We start from the raw sequence: 22,722 nt of genomic DNA, 5'->3' as shown, positions 1-22,722 counted from the left end.
TCTCTGGGCCAGCCCAGCAGGCCCCACTTACCGAGTATTGCACTGTTGAGTACGGAGCACACGGGTTCTCTCTGTATCGGGTCCAGCTGATTCCCGACAGGGCTGCTCCAAGGATCTGAATATGCAAGTAAACTGAATGCATCCTGGGGAAAAATGAGCTTTATTACATCTCAGCAGTGATATTCCACTACTGAAAACAAGGACTATTTCCTTATTTTGACTCAGAATTATGAAGGTGATTGTCAGTGCCCTTCTCCAATTAAAAAAAAAAAAAAAAAAAGATTAAAAAAACCCCTGCCATCTTCCATTTTGAGCAGGCAGTGTTTTTCCCAATGGGAATTATACAGAGAGATTAATTTAGCAGCATTTTAGTAAGTGGTGGGGAAAGAGAAAACAGACTGAAAATTGCATGCAGTCAGTCTTTGGCAGGAGAATTCAAGAGCAGTCTCAAAGTTAACACACAAAGTACTGAAGAGAGCACGTTTTAGGCATCTGTATCAAACCTCTTTCTTGCAGTTTGTTTATTATTAAGAGCTGAAAATGGGACTTTGACTGAAGAGGCCAAGCTACATGGTCAGAAATGAGATAGAGGGAAGTGCTAAATTCATCTCTGGTTTAAACTGTATTACAGTATGAGAGCACCTGCCCTGTGAATGTGCTGCACACCGCAACCACAACTGACTACAATACTGCTCTCAGACCCAAAAAAACCCCACAAAAGTTAAAGCAGGCCAGTATTGCACTGCCACATGCTGTGGAAAGTTTCCACTGGGCAGCACGGTTACTCACCTTAACGTCACAATTTCAAGATTAAACATACCTTGAGCATTTTCTTATTCGCCGTGTTTTTGCCACATTCTCTTCTTAGTTGCTCGCTCATGGCTTGCAATTCTCTTCCAAAATGGATCATTCTCTCAATGGCCGCCTGGCTGCCACCACACAGCTGACGTCTCAACTGACTTGAATCTACTTCTGCAAAAATGATATCGTCATCACCACCGCTAACAGAGCTGACAGCAACAGTCTATGGATCTAGAGAACCTGCCCTGATCACGCTCAGAAAATGACTGCCTTCTCCGAGAGAAAGCACATTGGAGCAGAGGCCTTGGCACGATGTGCCCATGTACCCAGCGCTGCTGGATTAAGAGATTTCATTAACTCACAGCAAAGGCTGTCCACAAGTGCTGTTTAATTCATTAATTTTAAACTAACTTCCTTTGTAATCAAGCAGAACGCTACAGTTGATTTCCTTACAGTTTGTTACAATATTCCCCCATACTAGTGATTTTAAGATATATTAATGCAGTTTATGAATAGTAAATTAACACTTGGCTTCTCTGAAAGTTCTGCCTTTTTAAAATTTACAACTAAAGCAACCTGTTAAAAAACCAAGAGAGCCATTTATCCATTCCTTGGTTGTTTTGTTTTGTTTTTCATCAATGGAATCAAGTTTTGAATCAGGATTTTGATGTACAATTTAATTACAAAACCATTCTTCTTCTGATTTTAACATTGCTGTCTAGTGATATGTTTGGACCACTATTTCAAGCAAGGATTTACAAGTGGCCACTTTTTTTTTTTTCTTTGATATATGAACATATCACCTCTGGAAAAAAGCTGCCTACTTTAACATTACACACACAGCACTAAGGAGAATACGTAAGTATTTCAGAAAGCAAAAAAAACCAAACACACACACAAAAAAAGAATAACCAAACTCAAAACTGTGGGGAGCAAACAACTGTAGGTTGAGGAGCCACGTTTCTTTTTTACAGAGGTGAAGCACCCACAGATCTTCAAGCAGAGGTGGCCAATGCAGGACATCACTTTCCAAAGGCATAAAACAACTACATTAAAAACCCCCAAACAACTCTGCGCCCCGTGCAGCTCCTTCATGTCTGTCACAGCAAGCTGCTGGGGAAAAGGCTGCAAGGGAGTGATGTGCTCTCTTTCTTCTGTCACAGAAATAAGCCTTGGGTTTATCCAGTTTCAGAGCGTGAAACTGCCTGGAAATTTGAATCTCCCCCCTCCAGGGCTGTAATAATTCTGTTTGCTTTCCTGCCTAGTTACCTGGCATTTACCAGCCAAGCTGCAGGACCAGCAGCAGCACGTGCCCTCAGAACTGGGGAGCTTTCACAGACAGCTACTATCACTCTTTCACAGATAGATATGCATTCTGAAAGTTCACCAGCAACGTCCTGAGTTCCACATTTCATTTAAACTACCTATTAATTGATGTCTGGTTAAAATCAATTGTTTGAGAAGATAGTTCTGCAGCTGCAGAAACGGCTGGGCTGGATTCCTCCACTTCTTCAGCCCCAGTCAGCAAGAACAACCATTGTCCAAGCTCCAGCCTGTGTGCATTTAAGTGATCTGACTGCCTTTACTGGACAGGAACAGTTACCATCCCACCTGTCAGCAAACAATCTCTCTTTATGGTTTGCTGGCAATCAGAGGGTATTTAACCACTCACTCGTCACTAACATCACAGGTATGACTGAGTATAAAGCAGGTTAAGCAACACAAAGTTATTTTTCAGACCACAACTATTTTTGTTGCTGGAAATGTTTGGGGTTTTTTCAACATTTCAGTTCCCAAATAGAGCTATTTTCTTGAGCATTTAATATTGACACTTGGCATTCTTCAACATAAGCGATTCAGAATTTCTACTCTTACTGTTCAGTGCAAAGATGCCATGAGAACCACAGATGGTAAGAGGACCAGGGGAAGAGGGGGAAGCAACCTGCCAACAACAGCCCGGGTGTGCTGCACAACAGGGTGTTTCTTCTTAAAGGTGCCTCCTTAGAAACTGATGCTTGTTTCAATAGCCATGAGTTGCCCGTTTCCCCTGTTCTCATACTGACATTGGACCACCTAAATCAGTGGTTATAAGATTTACATCTAATAACAGCAAAACAAACAAATAAAAATTAAGATTTGAGCTAACATCCCTAATTTTCAAGTTGGGAAGCATTGCAAGTAAAAACATAACCTTGTTGCCATCACTTAATAAAAATGTAAGAAATATCACTGCAGACCCATTTCTGTGTCACATTCTTCCATTTCGTGATCATGTTTAGAACTACCATTTAGGAAGCCATTGGATGAAGTCTCAGCAACCCCATTGGAGTAGTGATCTGTTTCCATGTCTACATCATTGCTGAAAAGACAGTAATAAAGAGAAGTTTTACTCATATTTAACGAATAAAAATATTACCAACTTAGACCACAGGTTTTCTTCCACAACAACTGGCAATACCAGAGCACCAGGGAAGTTTTAAGGCTCTCTCAACTAACATTAGCATTCAGTAAAATAACAATTTCAGATGCTGACAAATTAATCGTGTCCACCATTATTTGGTTTCTAAACACACACCAATAAGTTCTCACCTTGTTCATATATCTGTACATATATAGAGCTGGAGAAAAAGCATACTACACTTTTAAAAAAAAAAAACAAACCCACAGTTAACTCAATATACAGCCTACTGTGAGAACATTACATTTAGGTAAATAATTCTTTCAGAAAACCCCTAATCTCTCATTTACTGTCAGTGGAACGAGGGGAACAAGAAGACCCAAAGCAAACAGTCCCAAAAGTCCCAAACCAGGACACTGAAGGACACTCAGAGCCAAATTCAAAGCCTACAACTCCTCACCACGCTTTGCTCACTGAAGCACTTTTAGGAAATGCCAGCACGGCTTTGGGGACTGAGCTTTGCTGACACTTACATCCTAGCCTGTTCTATTTTGTCATGGAGAATGACAACCTAAGACCTCTCTCAAGACCAAAAATATTCAATTTACAAGTTTAGTATCTTGCTTCTAAGCAACCAAAAATACTCTGCATCCTTTGAGGAAGGAAACCTCGCTGAGTGGGCAGTGCTGCAGCCAAGGAACTGTCCTCCTCCTGGGAAAAATCTCCAAAGTTGCCTGGACACTGCCAGGCTTTTTGGCAGAAGAGATGGCCGAGGCAAACACAAATCAAGAAGTTAAGAAGTAAATTGTTACTCTTACTTTTTTTTCCCCAAATCATCACTATCCAACTCAAATAGTTTTTGCTACCACCACCACATCATCGCATCCCAGCTGGTAGTTTTGGGAATCCCTCTTGAACAATGCAGCCGAGTACCAATGGTATTTCACATCAAATTAGGTTCTGCTGCATCTGTGCAACCCAGAGCTTAGTATTTACTGGTTATTAATAACCACATTAACCCTGGTAAATACATCCATTTTCATTCTCTGAATCAAATGTGTTTGCACAAGTGGCAGTGATTGAGTAGGCAAACAACTCCTGTGTGTGCAATGGAAGACAGACCACATTCCATATGCATCTCAATTGTGTTTACTTTGCAGATACTGCCACAAATGGAGAATATCTGGAAAAATTTTCATTACCTACATGCAACATGCTTAAATCGATGTCAGTGATTTAAATTAAGACCCCAAATGCTAGAGAGCTAGTTCATCTTCACTAGACAAGTTCAAAACTGACCACAAGTTGAAAACTGACAATAAATAGCTGTAAGCAACAAGGCAATTTATTTTTGTCCATAGCATTTCTTTAACGAAACAGGAGAAAACAGAGTCTATTGAGCTTAAGAAGTTAAACCAAAAAACACACTAGGGTGATCCCAAGCTGTTGGCCCCTTGAAGTTTTAACTGTCCTTCAAAAGAATCACATCAAATTCCACTGAAAACTCTTCTCTGCAATAAAAGCACATGCATAACACAAGCCTTAACGTAAGTTAGAAGCATCAGAAATTCATTCACCTGGTATAGCTGTTAACCTGCTGTGATCTTGATACATTTATGTTGTTGAGCTCTGGTACATTCAAGCTGGTGGTCGTGTGTTTACTGTGACAGTAAGATTGATGCGCTTTATTTGATATTACTCCATTATTGCAACTACTTTCAAACCCTGAAAGAAAGTTTTCATAATTGTAATCGCCTATAAAATTATTTGTTAGTACCCATTTATAGAAGCGAAATAAGCACAGCTTAATTGTTCCTGGTCAGTAAATGTTAGATTTGCCAAACAAATAAACCCAAATACTTTAGCCTGTGTGTTTCAGGTATTTAAACCCTTAAGGCTTCAACAGCACAGAAGTTAAGCATTATTTAACAAGTACCAACACACACGAGAAGGTTTTTCCATTGGACTTATACACCACTGAAACAGAAAACTGCATGGAAGTAGAATCATTTCTTAGAACTGACGCAATGTTTCTGAAAGATCTGAAAATCTTTTCTAGGCCACTGTAATCATTATGAATGAAAGCAGACATGCATCTTACTAATTCCTAATCACGTAATTCTCTTGATAAATATGCAGTAAAATTCAGTGCTGAAAATAATTTACATGTTGCTACGCATAAATACAATCTCCCTCCTTCCCCATGTAATTATTTTAATTGTTAATATTGTGCTTTGCTAAATAAAATTACACCATGCTGTGAAATTATGATGTCTGGCTAAAATCTCTTCTGACCCCTCTAAAATATAATCAAGAAACTACTATTTGAAGCAAACATGTAATTGCCAGTTCCTGCCAAGCCCAAAAGCAGGAACTCCCTAGTCTATCTTCTAATATAGAAACAGGTCACAGAAAGGGCTTATTATAAATAAAACACTTTCTGCCATTCAGGAAACCCCAAACCTCAATTCCAATAATACATTCATCAACTGGCTTATTAAGTGGTGGCTCTATTTTCAAAATTAGAAAGCTAGAGGTACTTTCTACAATACATCCCTATGACCACCTAAAGAACAAACAGCCCAGCTCCTGGTATTTCCCTACACAAAAGCAGCTGCTCCTACCATTCCCTGAACACCACAGGAAATGGAACGCATACACCACTTACTGGATTCAAACCACCTTATCCAAGCCATAAATTGTCATCAAAAGGAGAACAGAAATTTGCGCCAGAATCTTCCACCTCCCGGAAGAAAGCATTTCCTAGAAATCAGTGGCAACCTACTTTGCAAACTCTTAGTAAAACCAAAAGCACACTCAAAAAAGATTTGATTATATTTACACACCTTCCATTTCCCCGGTGACCAAGAATCACATATGGTAATAATTAAAACTATATTTTTATACAAAGCATTCAGTATGAACTCTTAAGTAAAACAAATTGTGAGTATTTGTAACTTCTCCCAAGACTTAATTGTAAAAAAAATAAAATAAAAAAATTAAAATCTAACACAGTGTGGTATATCCTCTGCATCAACTTACCAGAAAAGTGTGTGCTGCTCCCTTTGCCTGTTGCCAAATTGTGAATATTCATTCCATGGCTGGGACTCATGCTAGGACTACTGAATGACCGTGGGCTCACAGGGTAACTGTCTTGAGACTTTGGACTGTGGCCTCCCAAACACCGCACTTCACTGTCTGTACCATTCACCATCTCTATAAACTGGCGCACCCTAAACAAAAGGCAAAAAAGTTAAGCTAAGCTAATAAAACAATTAGCACGTTTCAATTTACCAACGATAGCAACGATTTAATTTTAGTGTTAAATATACAAAAAGTCTGACTCAACAAAATGCTGGATGTCAGTAACCCAACCGTCAATAAGCTTTAGAGTATTCAGCCCAAAATACACAATTTGTGAGGGAGGAGAACAGGAATATTATCCTTTGAGGACAGACTTTGGCAATAAGTCCTCAAAGTTCAGAGAACTAAACTGTATTTTCTGGTTTTAACTGTTCTGTTTTATTGGCAGGGGCGGGGTTATTTCCTGAGAAGGGTATGTGGTTACGTTGTCATGTCTGTCATTTCTCTCAAAGTAAATGAGAACATAGTTTGATTCTCTGGAACAGTAAGCATTAAATGGTTAACTTTTAACATTAAACATTTGCACTAGAAAACAGTTTGAAAAGCAAGCTCATATACAAACCTTCCCTTTAGAGGCTGTTGCTCTTTGTCAATTTTATTTTAGATAAGGAGGTTTTACTATAGACTTTAAGGAAGCTCAGAACTACTGCTTATTTTAGGCTTGGATAGTCTCAATAGAACAGGCAAAATTTAGAAAGACAGACTAAGAAAAAGGTAACATAAGTTGATGTTATCAAGTGAAGTCTTTTTCACCAAAACCTTTGCATTTTGTGAATTCTGTGATAACTCTGCAGTACTATCACGTGAATTCTGTTTGGCACTTGAGCATGACAGACTTCAAACACGTCCCAAGTGACTTAACTGAACATCATAAAGTGCTTTGCTCTTATAGGAGATAACAGATTTGTTGTGCATTCAAACACTACAACGCGATACAAAATTCTGGAGGATGAACGTAGCTGGCAAATAAAAATGCCAGAAACAAGGTGACTTATTGTGTGCCTGGGAAGCCAAGATAACTCTTTGGGATTATGGAATTTCCACAGTAGTAGCCAGAGATTTCTAGTAAAGTGACAAGGAGTGAAACAGCTCATTTAAACTGGTCTTTAAAGTCAGTCACCCATTTGGAGGAACAGGCAAACTCTTAATCTTCTTGAATATGATACTGTATCAGTTTACATTTTAAGTTTTACTTGCCACCAAATTTGAATGGAATTGATTTGAAAAATTACAAATTTCAGTTCTAGAGAACAAGCCTACAGTGAGATGTGAATTATGCTGTAAAACAGGACCTCGATGACAAAATCTAGTTAAACACGTAGCAAATAATAGAGCATAAAGAGAGTGAACTATACACATTTTCTAAAAAACGCTGCTTAACTTTGTTTAAATTTCTGTGAAAGCTTTAAATGAAAAACTGTCTTGTCTCAGAAGGTACTGTGTCATCTATAAACACACATCTGTATAATTTGAAGACTCACTTTAATGCAAATAAGAGATTAGGATTTCTTTCTAGTAAACTTGGATACAACTGTTGTGTTGTTTCAATGGCTTCTCCCATTCTTCCTGCTAAAACCAATTTCTGAATTCCTGTTCACCAAAAAACAAATAAGAGATTAGGATTTTTTTCTAGAAAACTTGGATACAGCTGTTACGTTGTTTCAATGGGTTCTCCATTCATCCTGCCAAAACCAATTTCTGAATTTCTGTGCATCAAAACCAACATTAGTTAAATGGACAGCTTACGGACTCACACATGTAAATCAATGATTAAAAGACACTGCAATCATCAATCAACAAGGCTTTTTCCTCTTAGAAAAAGAAGAGTGTAAAGAAAGATCACGCTTCCTTAGAACGTTCAATAGGAAAATTTAAGAACTGCACTTCACCTACATACATCTAAATGAGTAGTCAATATTTTTATTTATTGCCAGCATACAACTATTTTGTACTCAGAGTACAGTCTGTACTCAGACTAGACTACTCAGATTAAGATTGCAGACACTCCTGCAATTCATTTCTCATTTTCATTCCTTTATCAATAAGCACACATCAAACTACTGTCACCCAAGAACATCCAAATTGCACCCCACCTCCCACAGGTTCAATTTTGACTAAGAAACCAAAATGTAGTCTCTCTCACCTACAACATATACTTCCAGTCAGGTTACAGTTGACTAAACCTTTCTATAACAGTCCCTGCTTTATTGATGCTTCCGTTTGTTGTAACCTGGCACAAGTCACAACCGGCCCCCCAGCTCCATCCACCAACAGGGAAATTGATCCAAACAAAAAACAGCCCAACGAACGGGTTATTTTTCAAGCAGAGCAGTTTCCCCGTGGGGTATGTCGTGCAGTCACACAAACACTTGTGGCTGGCCATACAGCAGGGGTTTAAATGAAGGGGGAAGGCACAGTTTAATCAGGCTGCCGAACAGCGCTGGCACAGCAAGTTAGACGTGAACTGCCGTTAGTTCTCCTTGTCCTCTTCCCACTCACATCTGCAAGCAGGAAAACTCAAACTTGATTTAACTTACAAAGCAACTCTACGCCTTTTCACAGTTGAGATAAAAGTCTAAATTTTTGTCAAGACTAAGTTTTATATTCCCGTTTGTGACTGACCGTTAGCTCTCACAAACACTCACTTGTTCAGAGACATTATCCACAAGTGGTTAAGACAGATCACAATTTTCCGTTCAAGAAAAAGGCAATCTGCTACATCAAACAAGTTCCAAAGCATTAGAGCAGAGGTTCATCTTAACTAGCTCTTCATACATATGTAACTTTACATGACAGCAAAGGACTGTACTATGGAGTAGTGCTGAAAGGAAATTCTACAATGATGCTTAAGTTTTACGTAATATTTGCTTAAGGGAAAAAAAAAAAAAAAAAGGATGTAACGTGCTTTCCAGGCTTACTTTGTCTATTTTTAATAGAAGCTAATTCTTCTAGCACAGTCTGGTCTGTGGATCTGGCGAATGCCTCTGCCGTTGCACAGTATCCATGGTGAACTAAGTAAGATGATACCATTCTAAAAATAAACAAAAACAAAACCCAGAAATGCTCATTAAACACAGGTAAGAAACCAAGAACTTCTTAAATATAAACCCCTTTTTCTGAAAAAGGTGACTGAATTGAAAAATTCCTACAGAAATTTCAGAATTTCAAGTAAAATCACACAAAAGTAATTAAGTTAAAGAGCCAGTAGCATCTTCAGAACGCTGTACGGAAGAACAATTAAAAAATAATCAATGAATTATTTTATTATGATGAATTTTAATAAAAGTGATTCATCACCTAAAGGTAGGCTCAATTAAAGTATTACCTGCTCATTAAGCTTCCTTTTGTGCTTATTACTTACACTGAATTGAAACTTCTGCACACTAAGTTTTTGTTTTCACTGAAGAAATACAAAATGCAAAGCCACAACCACTGTTTTTAACGAGCGAGGCACTAACGAGCCACAACTTAACCAGCCACACTGAAGGCTGAGAACGTTAAGGGAAATTTCCAGAGCCCAAAGTATTAAAACTGCCCATTACAACCATGGCAATTTTTCTAAACTCCCCAACCCACATTAAATGGGTCAAATCAGAATGGAAGACTTGCAGCCATCATTACAAATTCTTAATTAAGTAACGATGTACATAAATCTTCCCCCAAACATCTCTTAATTCTCAATTTGAAATATATTTATCAAGCCTGTTATGTCAACAAAACTATTTGTACTAGTTTTTAATACTATCTGTAATTTTTTGCACAAGACAATAGTTTATCTATTTTAAAGACCTATGAAATCATGCAATTATTAACTTCTTTTTAAAATGAACAACATTCAAAGTCTTACTTCTGAATCATTGTTTGCCACTCTCCTTCCCGATCTCCTATCGGAAATCTGTCAATCTGTGCTTGAATTTTGGTTCTCCATTCTCTCATATAGTCTTCAATATCAAATACAAATGGGTGTTGTCCAAAATTAGCATCCACAACCTCTCCCGGTGTTTGAAGCCCTACTGTAGGGTACAAGTTTGGCTGCAAGAAATTTTTTAATTAGTTTTTTTTCCTCTTATTCTGAATTCCCCACTTTTTTTTTCATCTCTGTAATAACCACCCCAATGCTACTAGTAGTGTGAAGAAGCAAATACCTCTGGATCATCTGTCCAGCAGTTAAAGCAACTTCCATCAATTCAGCAATACGACGACTGACTAATTTTTATTCCCAGTGCTCATAATTTTTTAACTTTGAAATAAGAAAGCCTTACTGATCATTCTCTTTCTAGTCAGAAAATGTACTTTTTAAACTGTGCTAAAGTTTACAACTTTTGTTTTCAATTTTACAAAAGATTAAATACCAATTTTTAAATGATTTTTAAAGACCAGGATTAAAGTGTCTTTTAAAAAGAGAACAAAAATTAAACTTACAAAGTGGGCCATTTTCCTTTTGGGTGAAATACTTAAAACATCGCTGAATTTTAGTGGTAAGAACTGACAGGATAGAGAACTCATTAGCCTCAAAGTCCAAGTGTAGCGCCTAAAAAGAACTGTAACAGTGCATTGAAGTTCTCGTGAATTCCTGGACTTGTATCTAGAAAAAGACTTTAAAGCATTTATTGTTGTCTCAGTTTTATTTTCTGCTTAGAGATTAGGTCTCCATGCAAATTTGAAATATGCCAAATGAGAAAAGTAAAATCTGCCTGTTGGGATTGAAGTAACTCTCTTAAATGCAACCAGCACCTCAGAAACGGCAATGCATCTCTTGGAGTTTTGGGTGGGTGTGAGGTTTTCTTTTTGTTGTTGTTTTTGGGGTTTTTGGGAGTTTTGGGTGGGTGTGAGGTTTTCTTTTTTGTTGTTGTTTTTGGGGGGTTTTTTTGTTTTTTTTTAAATTTATAAATATACCTACATCATAGTTACACTGCAGTCAATGGTGGTACGGTAACAATGGTACGCTCATCTACAGAATTATATGACTAAATAAATTAAAGCTATCAAAAAGAAGATATCAACATGCAGGTCAGTAGGAACACTGAAGTTCAGTGAAACTGAAGAAAAAATAAATACTCCTGCTATTAAAACCATGCCCAAGCCATCTACCCCCAACACCACTCCCTTTTTTTTCCTCCAAATAAAACTTGCTCGTAGTGTTACCTAGCGTAGACTAATCAACCAAGTGTAAGTCTCAAATCTTTTACTGAGATGAAAACAATCCATTCTAACGAGGAGGGGTCCAGCTTCACACTTCAGGTTACAGTGTCAGTTTTGCTGTGCTGGGACCACGGGCTACCAAGGAGCCCCGCTGCATCCCATGGATCCAGGACAGCGGCAGTGCCTTCCTACATGAAGCATCCCAGAGGTGCCCTGAGTTATTGACTTCATTTTTCCTTAGTATCTGCCTTTGCCTCCTAAGGCCACAGCAAACAGAGCAGCTGGCCAGATGGAACCATCTCAAACACTGCACCCTAACTAGATTAAATCAGAAATTAAGTGGATGTGAAAAAAACAAAATAAGGAAACACATTTATAATGACTTCAAGGAAAGTACAATTTCACTGATGGAAAAGCTTCACATAACTGCAGCTTTCTTTAAAAAAGAATAAATGACTTTGATACATTTGATTTTATGGAGTGAACAGTACAGAGAAAGATTTTGAATATTAGGCATCAAGCATGAGTTACAGTGACCTTGTCACAATGTCCTGGTTTGAGGACATTGTCCAATCCAGCTTAAACCACAACACTTAAGTAGCCAGCCTTTCTGAATATGATACACAACTGTGTACACACATGCACAATGCTGGTGTTTAATGCAGCTTTGACTTTGTGTGTAAGGCCTGCACATGTCAAAGACATTATATAATAACTACTGGTATGCATTATTTTCTGCTAAACTTTCATTAGAAATGCCTGAATGTTAAAAACCTGAAAAGGAAAACCCCTGTGAGGATCGGTGTAGAAATGGAAAAAAAAAAACACCTTTTTGCTTCAATTAACAAATCATCACTGAAATGATGAGGAGAAATATCTGATATTAAATTGGTTAAGAAGATTATCATTGTATTTCCAAGAAGCATAAGGTAAATGCAAGTTACATTTGAAACATCTGTTTATAATACACATGAAAGCTGTTTGAAAATGCACTTATCTTACCGGTAAATCTGTGAAAGCGATGCCTGTAATGAAGAGAAAATTAAGATTAATATCCACATGTCTGGATTCCAGCCTCATTTCCTTAAGTGTGTCATTATAAGTTCAGAAAACTCACCCAAACCATCTCAAAAATAGGTAAAGTATGGTGACATCCATGATGCTTAGGCACAACTGATGTGCTTGAGTAATAAAGGGCAATATCTGGCAAAACATAATTTCCATTCAAAAACACTCAATTTGCCCTCACCTCTTCAAAATAGGTCTTAAGATTTAGCAAACAGCATACAGATGCACAGATTAAAAAAGTATGCAAATTCTGGCTATAGATTAAAATTAACAGGAAAAATGAGAACATCTGAGGATCTTTTTCTCACTTGCTTGTCTTATTGCTGACATGCCAAGATTTAACAGTGGCTTTTCTTAGTTGCTATTACTTTTCTTCATTGGTTGGTGTTATCTTTACATGAGCAGCAACATACTCATAATACTCCAAAACAGCCTGGTAAACGTTTTACTCTAATCCACACCAGGGTGGTTTGTTTTGGTTTTCAAACAGAAGAGCTTAGTATCTCGTTATAAAATTAAATATTAAAAAAATAAGTAACAGGAAATCTCCTCTGACTGCCAAATGGTAACAGCATTTCATAATTTCCTTTACTGTTGCAAGTATTTCTTCCATTTTATATTTTTTACAAGTGCATGATTTGAATCCACTTATCTCTTCAAACTCTTATTTTTTTATCACTGCCTTTTCAAATTTAAGATAAAACCAAAGCTTTTACCCTTTTGTCCTCAATTCCACCCCTGCAGATTCATTCTTCACCAAGATTTAAAATCTCAAGAGCATCTGGATTCCTTACTCACATCTTAGATACCAAAGAATGACAAATAGAGTCAATCTGTTTCCTCCCATCACATCTCAAAGCTATCATTTTATTTACTACCTGTTCACACCTTAACTTTTTCTAAGCTATTACTACTTTCTCTTTTTGGCACATTTTGACATTCAACTTGCCCTTCTTCCAAAATAATCATAGCAGTAGGCAAGAGAGGTAAATCATGACTGAGTGACATGTAGGTATTGGGTTTTTTCGGGGTGCTGGTTTTGGGATTTTTCAGGCCAGGATTTCACACTTGCATAAATAATTGCTTAGCCCTTTTTTAGCATCAAATTCCAGGCTGAGCCAGAGACTTCCAATACTCTGGAGTGTATCTGTGGCCCAGAGAAGAAACACAAATGTCCTCCAAGTCACAATCGTATAGGAATTTTGGACAACCAGCAGCAGCAAGGCAGCCAAAATTTCTAATTTCTTTTTCTCCTAAACACAGAATCGATTTTCCCCTGTCAGAAATTCAAGCTAGCAAAGCCCACGACAGCAGAACAGCTGTCAGATTTCCTTCTGAAACCCACAAAGTGTTTGTCAGACTCTGTCTATGACAGATGACATTTTACTAGCCTCTCCTCACCTATGCCATTCCGTTCTCCTCTTCAAACAGATTTTAATCACTCGGAGTGTTGTTTCACAGTTGGCCTAATCCAGTCTGCTTTAAGACTTCCACTCAAAGAGGAGGTTCTGCTCCTCCCTTCTTAGCTCTTCCATGCATGTAACCAATAAAGGCAGTAGAAAACCAACGTCTCTCCAGTTGATCAACAATCTGATCCAACTTACCTGCAGGCACAATGTTACTAGTTCCAAGAAGGGAGTAAGGCAAGACTACAGGCACAATGTTACTAGTTCCAAGAAGGGAAGACTTCCCTTCTCAGCTTTAACCCAGCTAAAGACTAGGGCAAACACAACATGAGCCTGTTATCTTCCATTCTGACACATACTCTGAAAGAGTGTCAAAAGAAAGAACTCTACAGTGCATGGTTCAAGTGTCCCACTGCCGTAGGTGTCAAGGTATTAAGCCTGAGTACACAGCCTCACTAAATTTAGAAGAAACATTAAATCATGATAGAATAGAATCACAGAAGTGATTACTTGGAATAGATTTCTGGAGCCATCCAAGCCCTGCTCTGAGTAGGGGCAGGACGACTCCAAAGTTAAACCTGTTTGCTCAGGGCCTGAGTGAACAAGCAATCTTGTTCTGAGAGACAAGGAGAAGAATTTAAACCATGTCCTTTCCCTTACTACTTTCCAAACCTTCCTCATCTTTGGTAATGCAAGAAAATAGAAAAGTGATTTCAAGAGTCCCTATCTCAATACCCTCTTACTTCATTTCAAGTACGCCTCTCCTTTCCTTAACACATTTCTATCCGTGACAAAAATCTTTTTTCTTCTTTCGGAGCTTTATCCCTTGCAACATCCTACTCCTCTCAGCACAATTTCAAGATGTCTTTCCAAGCTCTTGCTCTTTCCCTACTGCAGGAAGTAGTGTTGTTTATTTTTCTTCTTTCTTTACACTCTGTATCTTTGCTTATTAAACTGCTTTAAGTAACTGAATATATATTGCAACAAAAATTTTAACTAACCCTTCCTGCCATCTTCAAACTCAAAAGTTGTCTTGTGGTGTTGCATAATGCTAAAGTTTACCACAAGGATTAAATGGACTTAGTTTTAGCACACATCGTAAAATTCATAGCCTTAGTTCAACTATGTATGGCTCCAGGCTGGGAATCCAAAAGACACTGTTCCCCAATGTATGTTCAAAGTGTTGCCCATCTGATGTAAGGTTTTCATGAAGGATAGGTGTCCCCAAATACAGCAGCAATGAATTTTATCTATATCTACTCTCCATTTCTCTGATTCTCTTATATCTATTACCTTATGTTATATATATCAAGTATTTGTGGATTTAGTAGAGGAGGAAATGCTGTTCCTGTGAAATGAGATGCTATGACAAATCCTTTCAAATTCACAAGGAGCGTTAATGGAAGTGGCACATAAGAAATCATTCTTCCTTTTTTTCATTATTCTTTAACTAATTCAGAGATTAAGAGACTATTGAAATAACTATTTGAACACTTTGCTCCTGACACGAAGAGAGTTTCAAATTTACAACAGACTTACAGACATAATGTTATCATTAAAGATAACGTTTCTCCATACCCAAGCTGTGTCCATTCTTTGTGTAGAAGCAGGTATTATTGATAAGGTTGACACAACAACCAATGACATCACCCGTAGTAAACGTTGGGCCATAGGGTTGTCCAGTTCCAGAGGAACAGAATGAATGTCCATCATCTCCGTGGTAACCATATGAATGTTTATCCCAACCTGGAGAACAAAAGCATTTGCAATTTAGTCATTTCCTTCATTATGAAATAATGAAAAGACTATGCAAAGTTAATGTATTTTAACTAGGTTAATACAGTTAATTACTATGCTTAGCTTCTAATTTCTAAGATTTCTTACCTAACTAAAAAAATCTGTTTCATTTTAAAAAGTGACAACTTTTTTTATCAAAATGGCTGAACAGGTAATTCCATTTGTAGTACACAACAGATAATGCAAATTCAGGTAACACATTTTCCTCTTTAAGTGGTGAACAACACAAAATTATCAACGCCAAAAATGTGATCAGCTACAATGCTGGAATTTGAAAAGCTGTATGCAGATATGACGTGTCCCAATAAAGCAGTGAAGATTCTCTTGTTCTCCCTTTCATTTTGCAAAACTATTGCTACCATATGTCATAATCAAATTCTTCCTGGCTAAAACCCAAACATGCATCTCTGGGGAAACACATTTCTACTCCTGATTATTCTCAATGACTATTCAGCAGCAAGCAGTCTCTGCATAATAGCAGAATCTCCAGACTATAGTGTCACTATCCCTGCTGCCCCTAAAAATTAAAAAAGAGAAGGAGGAAAAAAAATTATCAATACAAGTGAAAGTCACAGCCAGCAGGCAAATCATTACGTATGCAAATATGGTGCTAATTTTGCAGGTGAAGAAGCTGCAGAACCAGTTAAGAAGCTTCATATTGTTACACTACTCAAGGAAATTCACAGCAAGCAATTTTAGTCTGAGCTCATTTAAAAATACCTGTCTACACTCTCTGCAATTCAATACTAAACAAAAACACATAGGAAAGGAGTAAAATTTCAGGCACCACAAAATCTTCTCTACAGATCTATTAGATGCCTATTCAAAATAATATAAAGCATGATCTTTAACACAAATCACCAAATTTCAGATATATATATATGCGCATTCTGACTGTAAGAATTTATACTGACAACTAAAGCATGATCTTTAACACAAATCACCAAATTTCAGAGATATTTCAGATTATTTTTAAAGAGTGTGGGTTTATTCTTCTTCTGTCAAGTTGCTGCTTAAACGTTAATTTGAAAGTATTTTCCATACTTAGGCCCTTAATCTGTATGATCAGTAGCTTCACCTGGCACCACATTAAGCACCTCTCAGTAAATTACACACCCCAAATTACCGCAGTTACATTGATTAGTAGTATCTTTGGTAATTATTTGCAATGCATCCTAAATCACATTCTAAATAGACTTAATGCCACCCACTAATAATTCATCCCCCTTAGCTGGGTTCACAGCGTAACTGGGACTTGCTCTCATCATAAGGATCTCCACCAGAACATTGGGGTGAGAAAGGAGCAATGTAAAAGAAACAAAATATGGATACTTTAAGGTCAATTCAACATGATTTTATACTTGGATAATAGTAACAATTTCAAAAAAAGCAGGGTTGGGGTTTTTTTTGTGGTTGGGTTTATTGGATTTCTTTTACATTAAAGATCTATTAAAAATGCCTCAACACATACACACACACACAAAACTTTAAATACTATACAGAGATACTGCAGACAATTGTTAACAAGACAGCATCCCTGGATTATGCAGGTCAATGGAACAGTCAAAACTTAAAAATATGCTACACATCCTTACTATAAAGGTTGGAAAGGTAATGGGATGGAAACTGACAGTAGCAGAGCTCACTCTGTGTTTGACAAAGTTTTTATCACAGTAGCTCATCTTTATTGTTTGAAATTGAGTTTACAGAGCAAGGAAATCTATAGCTTCTTTTTTATTAGGAAACATGATGAAAATTTAAAAATGTTTCTGTTCACTAAAAAGCATCTGCATAATGGTATAAATAACACTAATATTGAGGGAAGTAGTATAAGAGCAAACATACAGGAAAACAATAAAAAGCTAAACTTTTTAGCTGCAACCTTTACATAATTCAGGTAACAGATAAAACACAGAGATGTCATCCTATACTCTGTTGCTTACCAGAACCTTCCCATCAAGGTCAAGCCTATTTTAAAATAACGCAATTAACCAATGTAAGTAACTTACCAAACGTAATAAATACTGAAACATACCTGGTAGTCTGTTCATGTTCACACCCTGTGCCGAAAGCCCAATTCCCATGTAACTGTAAAAATAAAAGAACAAAAGAAATCTATCTGTCTCCTACAAAAATATGTATCTATGTGGGATATTGCCAAGAAACACTGTGCTGATTAATCATATACCAATCAAGCTGCTGAGATGTCATCTAATACTGGCACAACAGCAAGAGAACTGGAAAATAACTCCTGGTATATACTGTATATAGACAGATTCTGCCCCTGCAGGAGGTAAGGACAGCTATTCTCTTTTAGGCATCCTGGGTTATCAATGCAGAATATTGCTATTGGCCATAAAGTTTAAATCATGAATGAAGCAAGCCAAAGGCCATGTCTTATTTTGAAAGTAAAGGGGTAAAGCTATCCGCGTACCAATCTCATCACCTTCGATGTACATAGTCGTATTTTGCAGACAAAATGGAACAAGTAATTTTACAAAATACATGCAAAACGGTACATTATTTCAGCAGCAAAATGCATCCTTGCAGTTATGAAAAGATCAGACTAAAACATTAAAGGCCTGGATCACAGGAATGCCATCTTGAGAAATTTACCAGCAACATTACTTAGCTGTTGGCAAACTAAAAAGGAAAAAAATTTCAACATATCGCCAGTGATCTTGAGTTTAAACCCAGTCAGCTTTACAAAGGTAGTTTTAATAAAGTCAGTATCCAGTACAATTGTTAACAATTTAATAGCAAACATTGGAAAGTTGAAATTAGTAATTCCTCCTGCCAAAAATCACACTATTTGAAGTTAGCAAAATCTGTTTTACTTCAGTTTCTTAAGCAAAAGACATTTCATGACCAAGAGGACAGGAAACCAAAGAGGAAAAAAAAACACGATCAAAAGGTAGGCTTTCAACCCTGCCCCCTCCCCCTCTGCAAAAAAACCAAGCAACTAAAAGCAAGCAACCAAGAATCACCTAAACCTACCATTTCCTAGTTTAGCAAAACATGGAAATCACTTTGACACTAGTTCAAATTAGTTAACATAAATTTATCACGAAATAATTAGTAAGCTGTATGAAAAAAATTCACCCTTGTCACTCTGAAAACAGTTTAAGAGAACAAACATGACCTTTGTATTCCCATCTCATAAAATGCAAATTTAAAGCAACTATTCAACTAGGAACTACAGGTTAATCTGCTATTTTACATACATTTCATATAGAATGAAACTGAGGAGGAAATCTCACAAGTCATATGCTTAACTGTGTACTGGGCTTTGTTTTTTCTATTGATCACTTCCAACTGCTTCTGTGTTCAGTATTTACAAAGCCTTTCTCTACTCATGTCTAACATATGATACCCGTCCTTGTCTCCCTCCAACATACCAACAACATGAAATGGAACCTCAGAAACATATAAAGCTGATACTACATCTAGAGATACTGAAGAGCTGAAGCAAAGGGCTACAAAAGGATTAGTATTTGCTGCATTGCTAATTATGTTACTGAGGCACCACAGCAGCAGCAGAGTCAACGAAACAATTACAAATGAAAGCAACAAGTGGAAAATCCTTGATTTTTGTCTTAAACACTAAAGGCAGAATTGTTATTGGCATAGTCTGGAGTTTGATGCATGAAGGATTCTCATGTAAAGACTGAAAATCCGTTATTGTACAGTCTCCTGTTAATGTGACTTTATTAAAGAAGTAAATTTATTTTTAAAAATAATTTTAGATAACTTAACTCCACTGACTGCAAAAAGCCTTTCAATGTGAATCATATTCAAACCCCCTTCATCCCAATCAAAGTATCCTTTCAGTATTCTTAGCGAAGGAAGATTAAGGTTACACAAAGATGTGAAATGCTAGATAGAAAGTCATCATCTAGGTAATATTTTGGTATCCCCTGTTTTTTCTCCTTCAGCTGGTGTAACTTCTGAGCCCTCTCTTTAACACAGTAATAACTGTAAACACGGAGAGGACCCACTGTATTTAATACAGCTGGAAACAAGAATCTTTTAAGCCACTAGCAACAACTAGAAGGCACTAGGGCACTGATACCATCTCAGTAAGAAGATGGATGTTCAACAGCATATATTTTTCCCTGGGATTCATTTACTTAGAATGTTAATACCATTTCATCAGGCAGACGTGGTATTCACAGAAACTCAAGTAAAGTTAGATTAAAACATTTCAAATAATTAACACATTTATTACAGACATCTTTCAAAAGGAAAAACGAATGGCTACAATTTATGGTTTAGAAGTGAGTGAAATTAAAGGCTCATCAATTAAGCTAATTTATTATCTGTTACAGTAGATGGATAGCTAGTCTCACGCTCAACTAGATGTAGTACACTATAAACTGAGAGGGAAAACAGTGCCATGACAGATAGGCTTTAAATGCTCTAAAATTCATCCACAGTACATGCCAAACCAGTACGTGTAACTCTTTTTTTCCTGGCACCTGTAACCTTCGTAGGCTTAAAACTACTTTTTTGCCTGTTTTTTAAACAAGCTTAGCTCATATTTAGCTCCGGAGTCATTGTCTGCAAAAAGACTTGCTTCAGTGGGAGGAATTACATAAATTGTCCTCCTGTTCACATACCATGTGTCTCAGAATCGGGAGAAAAACAGCAGCAGAGCTGCGCATGTAAGTTTTTCTCGGGAGGCCCAAGAAGCAGCCACAGCAGCACCCAAGTGCAACACAGGTACAGACTGTTCTCAGTCAGCTCGTGATGCATTTCCTGCTGTCCTGTCACACGAATGGGTTTGGTCTAGAAGATTACCACAGACGGGAAGAACAGGTCCACTTAGAACATGTCGTGCCGTAACCCTCACTCCGACATGTTGCACCTTCCAAAACCTGCCACAACACAGCGTGGTTTGAGAGACCGGGGATGGTGAATAATGGTGTAGTTCTGATGTCACCTCCTTCATCACTTCCCTCCCTACCTGTGGATGGTGCCTCCATCTCAGCTCTCCAGCCATAAACATCCTTGGGTGCCACGCTGGGAGCATCGCTTACCTAGGCAAGTGGCAGGAAGTGGCCCGGGACCCTTTTTAGGAAGAAGCCCCTCTCTCTGAGTATTTCAGTCCCACCAGTTGCTACTTATCACCTGAGTAAAGTGCTCAAGTCTCACAGAAGCTCATAAAATTATAAACAACATGTAAAACCACCCATGGAATGCAGGAAACCAACCCATAAGAGACTGAAAACCAATTTAAAGCACAGCCAAAATAGTACTAAGCACCAAGAAAGCACGTACATCTTACGTACTCTTGACTTTTCATTTCAAATTGTATCTATTCTTCTTCCAGTTCATTAAAGATATAGATTATCATTTTAATGTCTCAGCACATCTTCGAGTTTACATTTCTCAACCGCAAGTCAAATAGAAATTTTTAGGAATACTACAAAACTCCGGAGTTCAAAATTTGCTGAAGACGCAACTTTTTGCCACAAAGCAAAATAAAAGTTAATGTCAAAAATACAAGCACTATGACATCTATTTTTTTTCTCCTAACACAGAGTAAAAAACCTAGGCTTCTCTGCAGTGAAACATATAATAAGCAGTGAGTTCACAATAACTGTTTTCTCCTCGACTATCTTTCCCGTCAAAGAGCTAAATTCACTTTTTTGCTGGAGCCTAAAGTTTCAGCTTGGATGCCTGAATAGACTAAATGTGAGAAATAAAAAAAAGCAGAACCAAAGAGACGGAACAAAATAGCAGTAAGAGATGGTACAGAACTGGAGACTGCTAAAACATAATGAAAAAGAAAAAACCCCAGCAGTTAATATAAAAGATACACAATTCTGATTTTTATGCAAAGCTATTCCATTAAATCTTTTAGCCACTGTATTGAAGGTGTATGAAAGATCTTTCAATATGGAAGTTGATAATAATCAGAATTCAGATTAATTATATCCTATCCCACCCATTCCATACAGAGAAATGCAGAATCTCAAAAATGACACCAAATCACAGGTACCTCAGAATGCTTACTAATGGCTAAAGATAAATTTAAGAACTAAATAACCACTTCTCTAGTTTAAAAAAAAACAACACCAAAAACCAAAACCAAACAATTCCATACTGTATTTTTAAAGACAAGTAAAATAATTTAGTATATCTTTAAGTAATAAAAATTGTAATAGCCTCCTACTACAGAGGTTTCACTAGCAACCTGCTATCTGCAACAAGTCAAATTCCTTGACTTCCACTGTGCCTACATTTTCTATTAAAGACAGTATGAACTGGGGAACAGCTACATCATGCTTCGAAATCCAAGTAAAAAATCAACCTGCTATTTTATCACCTACATGTTATATATTTAAAGAAAGCAACTTCAACCATTTGGTGTGAAAAACTAAGTTACCGTAATACCCATAAGAATGTAAGTCCAAGCACTACCAGATACTTACGCTCACAGAAAATATAACTACGAACGTCCTAATGTTTTGAATGCATTGACTATTAAGAAAAGTAAAATTAACACTCAAAACATTGTAGGCTATACAACAGCTGCAACTGGTTTTACTATCAACCTTGTTTCTTAGAAAGGGGTATAAGAAAAAAAACTGCAACATCCATAAGAATTTTAAGACTAAATAATCTTCTAAGGGGCCTTCGCAACTTACTTGCAAGGATATAAAAAGTTTGAATAATGTTGTCCTATAGTTTCCTACACTGTCTGCACCGACACTATACTATAAGGTCAGAAATGCAGTACACTAAAAAAGTAATTAAATTTCATCATTAGTATAGTTACTCTGCATTAAAATTTTGTAGGAATATGCAAATCCAAGATTCTTATTGTCTGCAAAATCACAATAAGAAATGAGCTGTTAAATTTTTCTCTATTTAAATGTTTCAAAATATGACACAGACAGTCTGAGTCTTTCATTTCAAATTGAAAACAAGTTTAATTTTATGGAATGTTTCCAAGGAAAC

At 37.1% G+C, this 22,722-nt stretch overlaps 1 protein-coding gene across 1 annotated transcript in view; it reads right to left on the bottom strand.

Annotated features, from left to right (window-relative positions):
• The window catches only part of RANBP9 (RAN binding protein 9), a 53,676-nt gene that overhangs the window by 1,302 nt on the left and 29,652 nt on the right, over positions 1–22,722 (bottom strand). The window contains exons 7-17 of the mRNA XM_014940783.1: positions 17,792–17,844; positions 15,538–15,705; positions 12,488–12,510; positions 10,191–10,375; positions 9,262–9,374; positions 7,825–7,933; positions 6,242–6,432; positions 4,777–4,924; positions 3,039–3,160; positions 821–972; positions 32–143 (exon numbers count right to left, since the gene is read on the bottom strand). Of these exons, the coding sequence (XP_014796269.1) occupies positions 32–143; positions 821–972; positions 3,039–3,160; positions 4,777–4,924; positions 6,242–6,432; positions 7,825–7,933; positions 9,262–9,374; positions 10,191–10,375; positions 12,488–12,510; positions 15,538–15,705; positions 17,792–17,844 (1,376 nt within the window). The remainder of the gene's footprint in view (positions 1–31; positions 144–820; positions 973–3,038; positions 3,161–4,776; positions 4,925–6,241; positions 6,433–7,824; positions 7,934–9,261; positions 9,375–10,190; positions 10,376–12,487; positions 12,511–15,537; positions 15,706–17,791; positions 17,845–22,722) is intronic.

The sequence above is a fragment of the Calidris pugnax genome, unplaced genomic scaffold, assembly GCF_001431845.1.
Source record: "Calidris pugnax isolate Ruff unplaced genomic scaffold, ASM143184v1 scaffold8, whole genome shotgun sequence".
NCBI lineage: Eukaryota > Metazoa > Chordata > Aves > Charadriiformes > Scolopacidae > Calidris > Calidris pugnax.
Note: the sequence above shows the minus strand (reverse complement) of the source record. Positions and strands in the feature narration are given on the sequence as shown.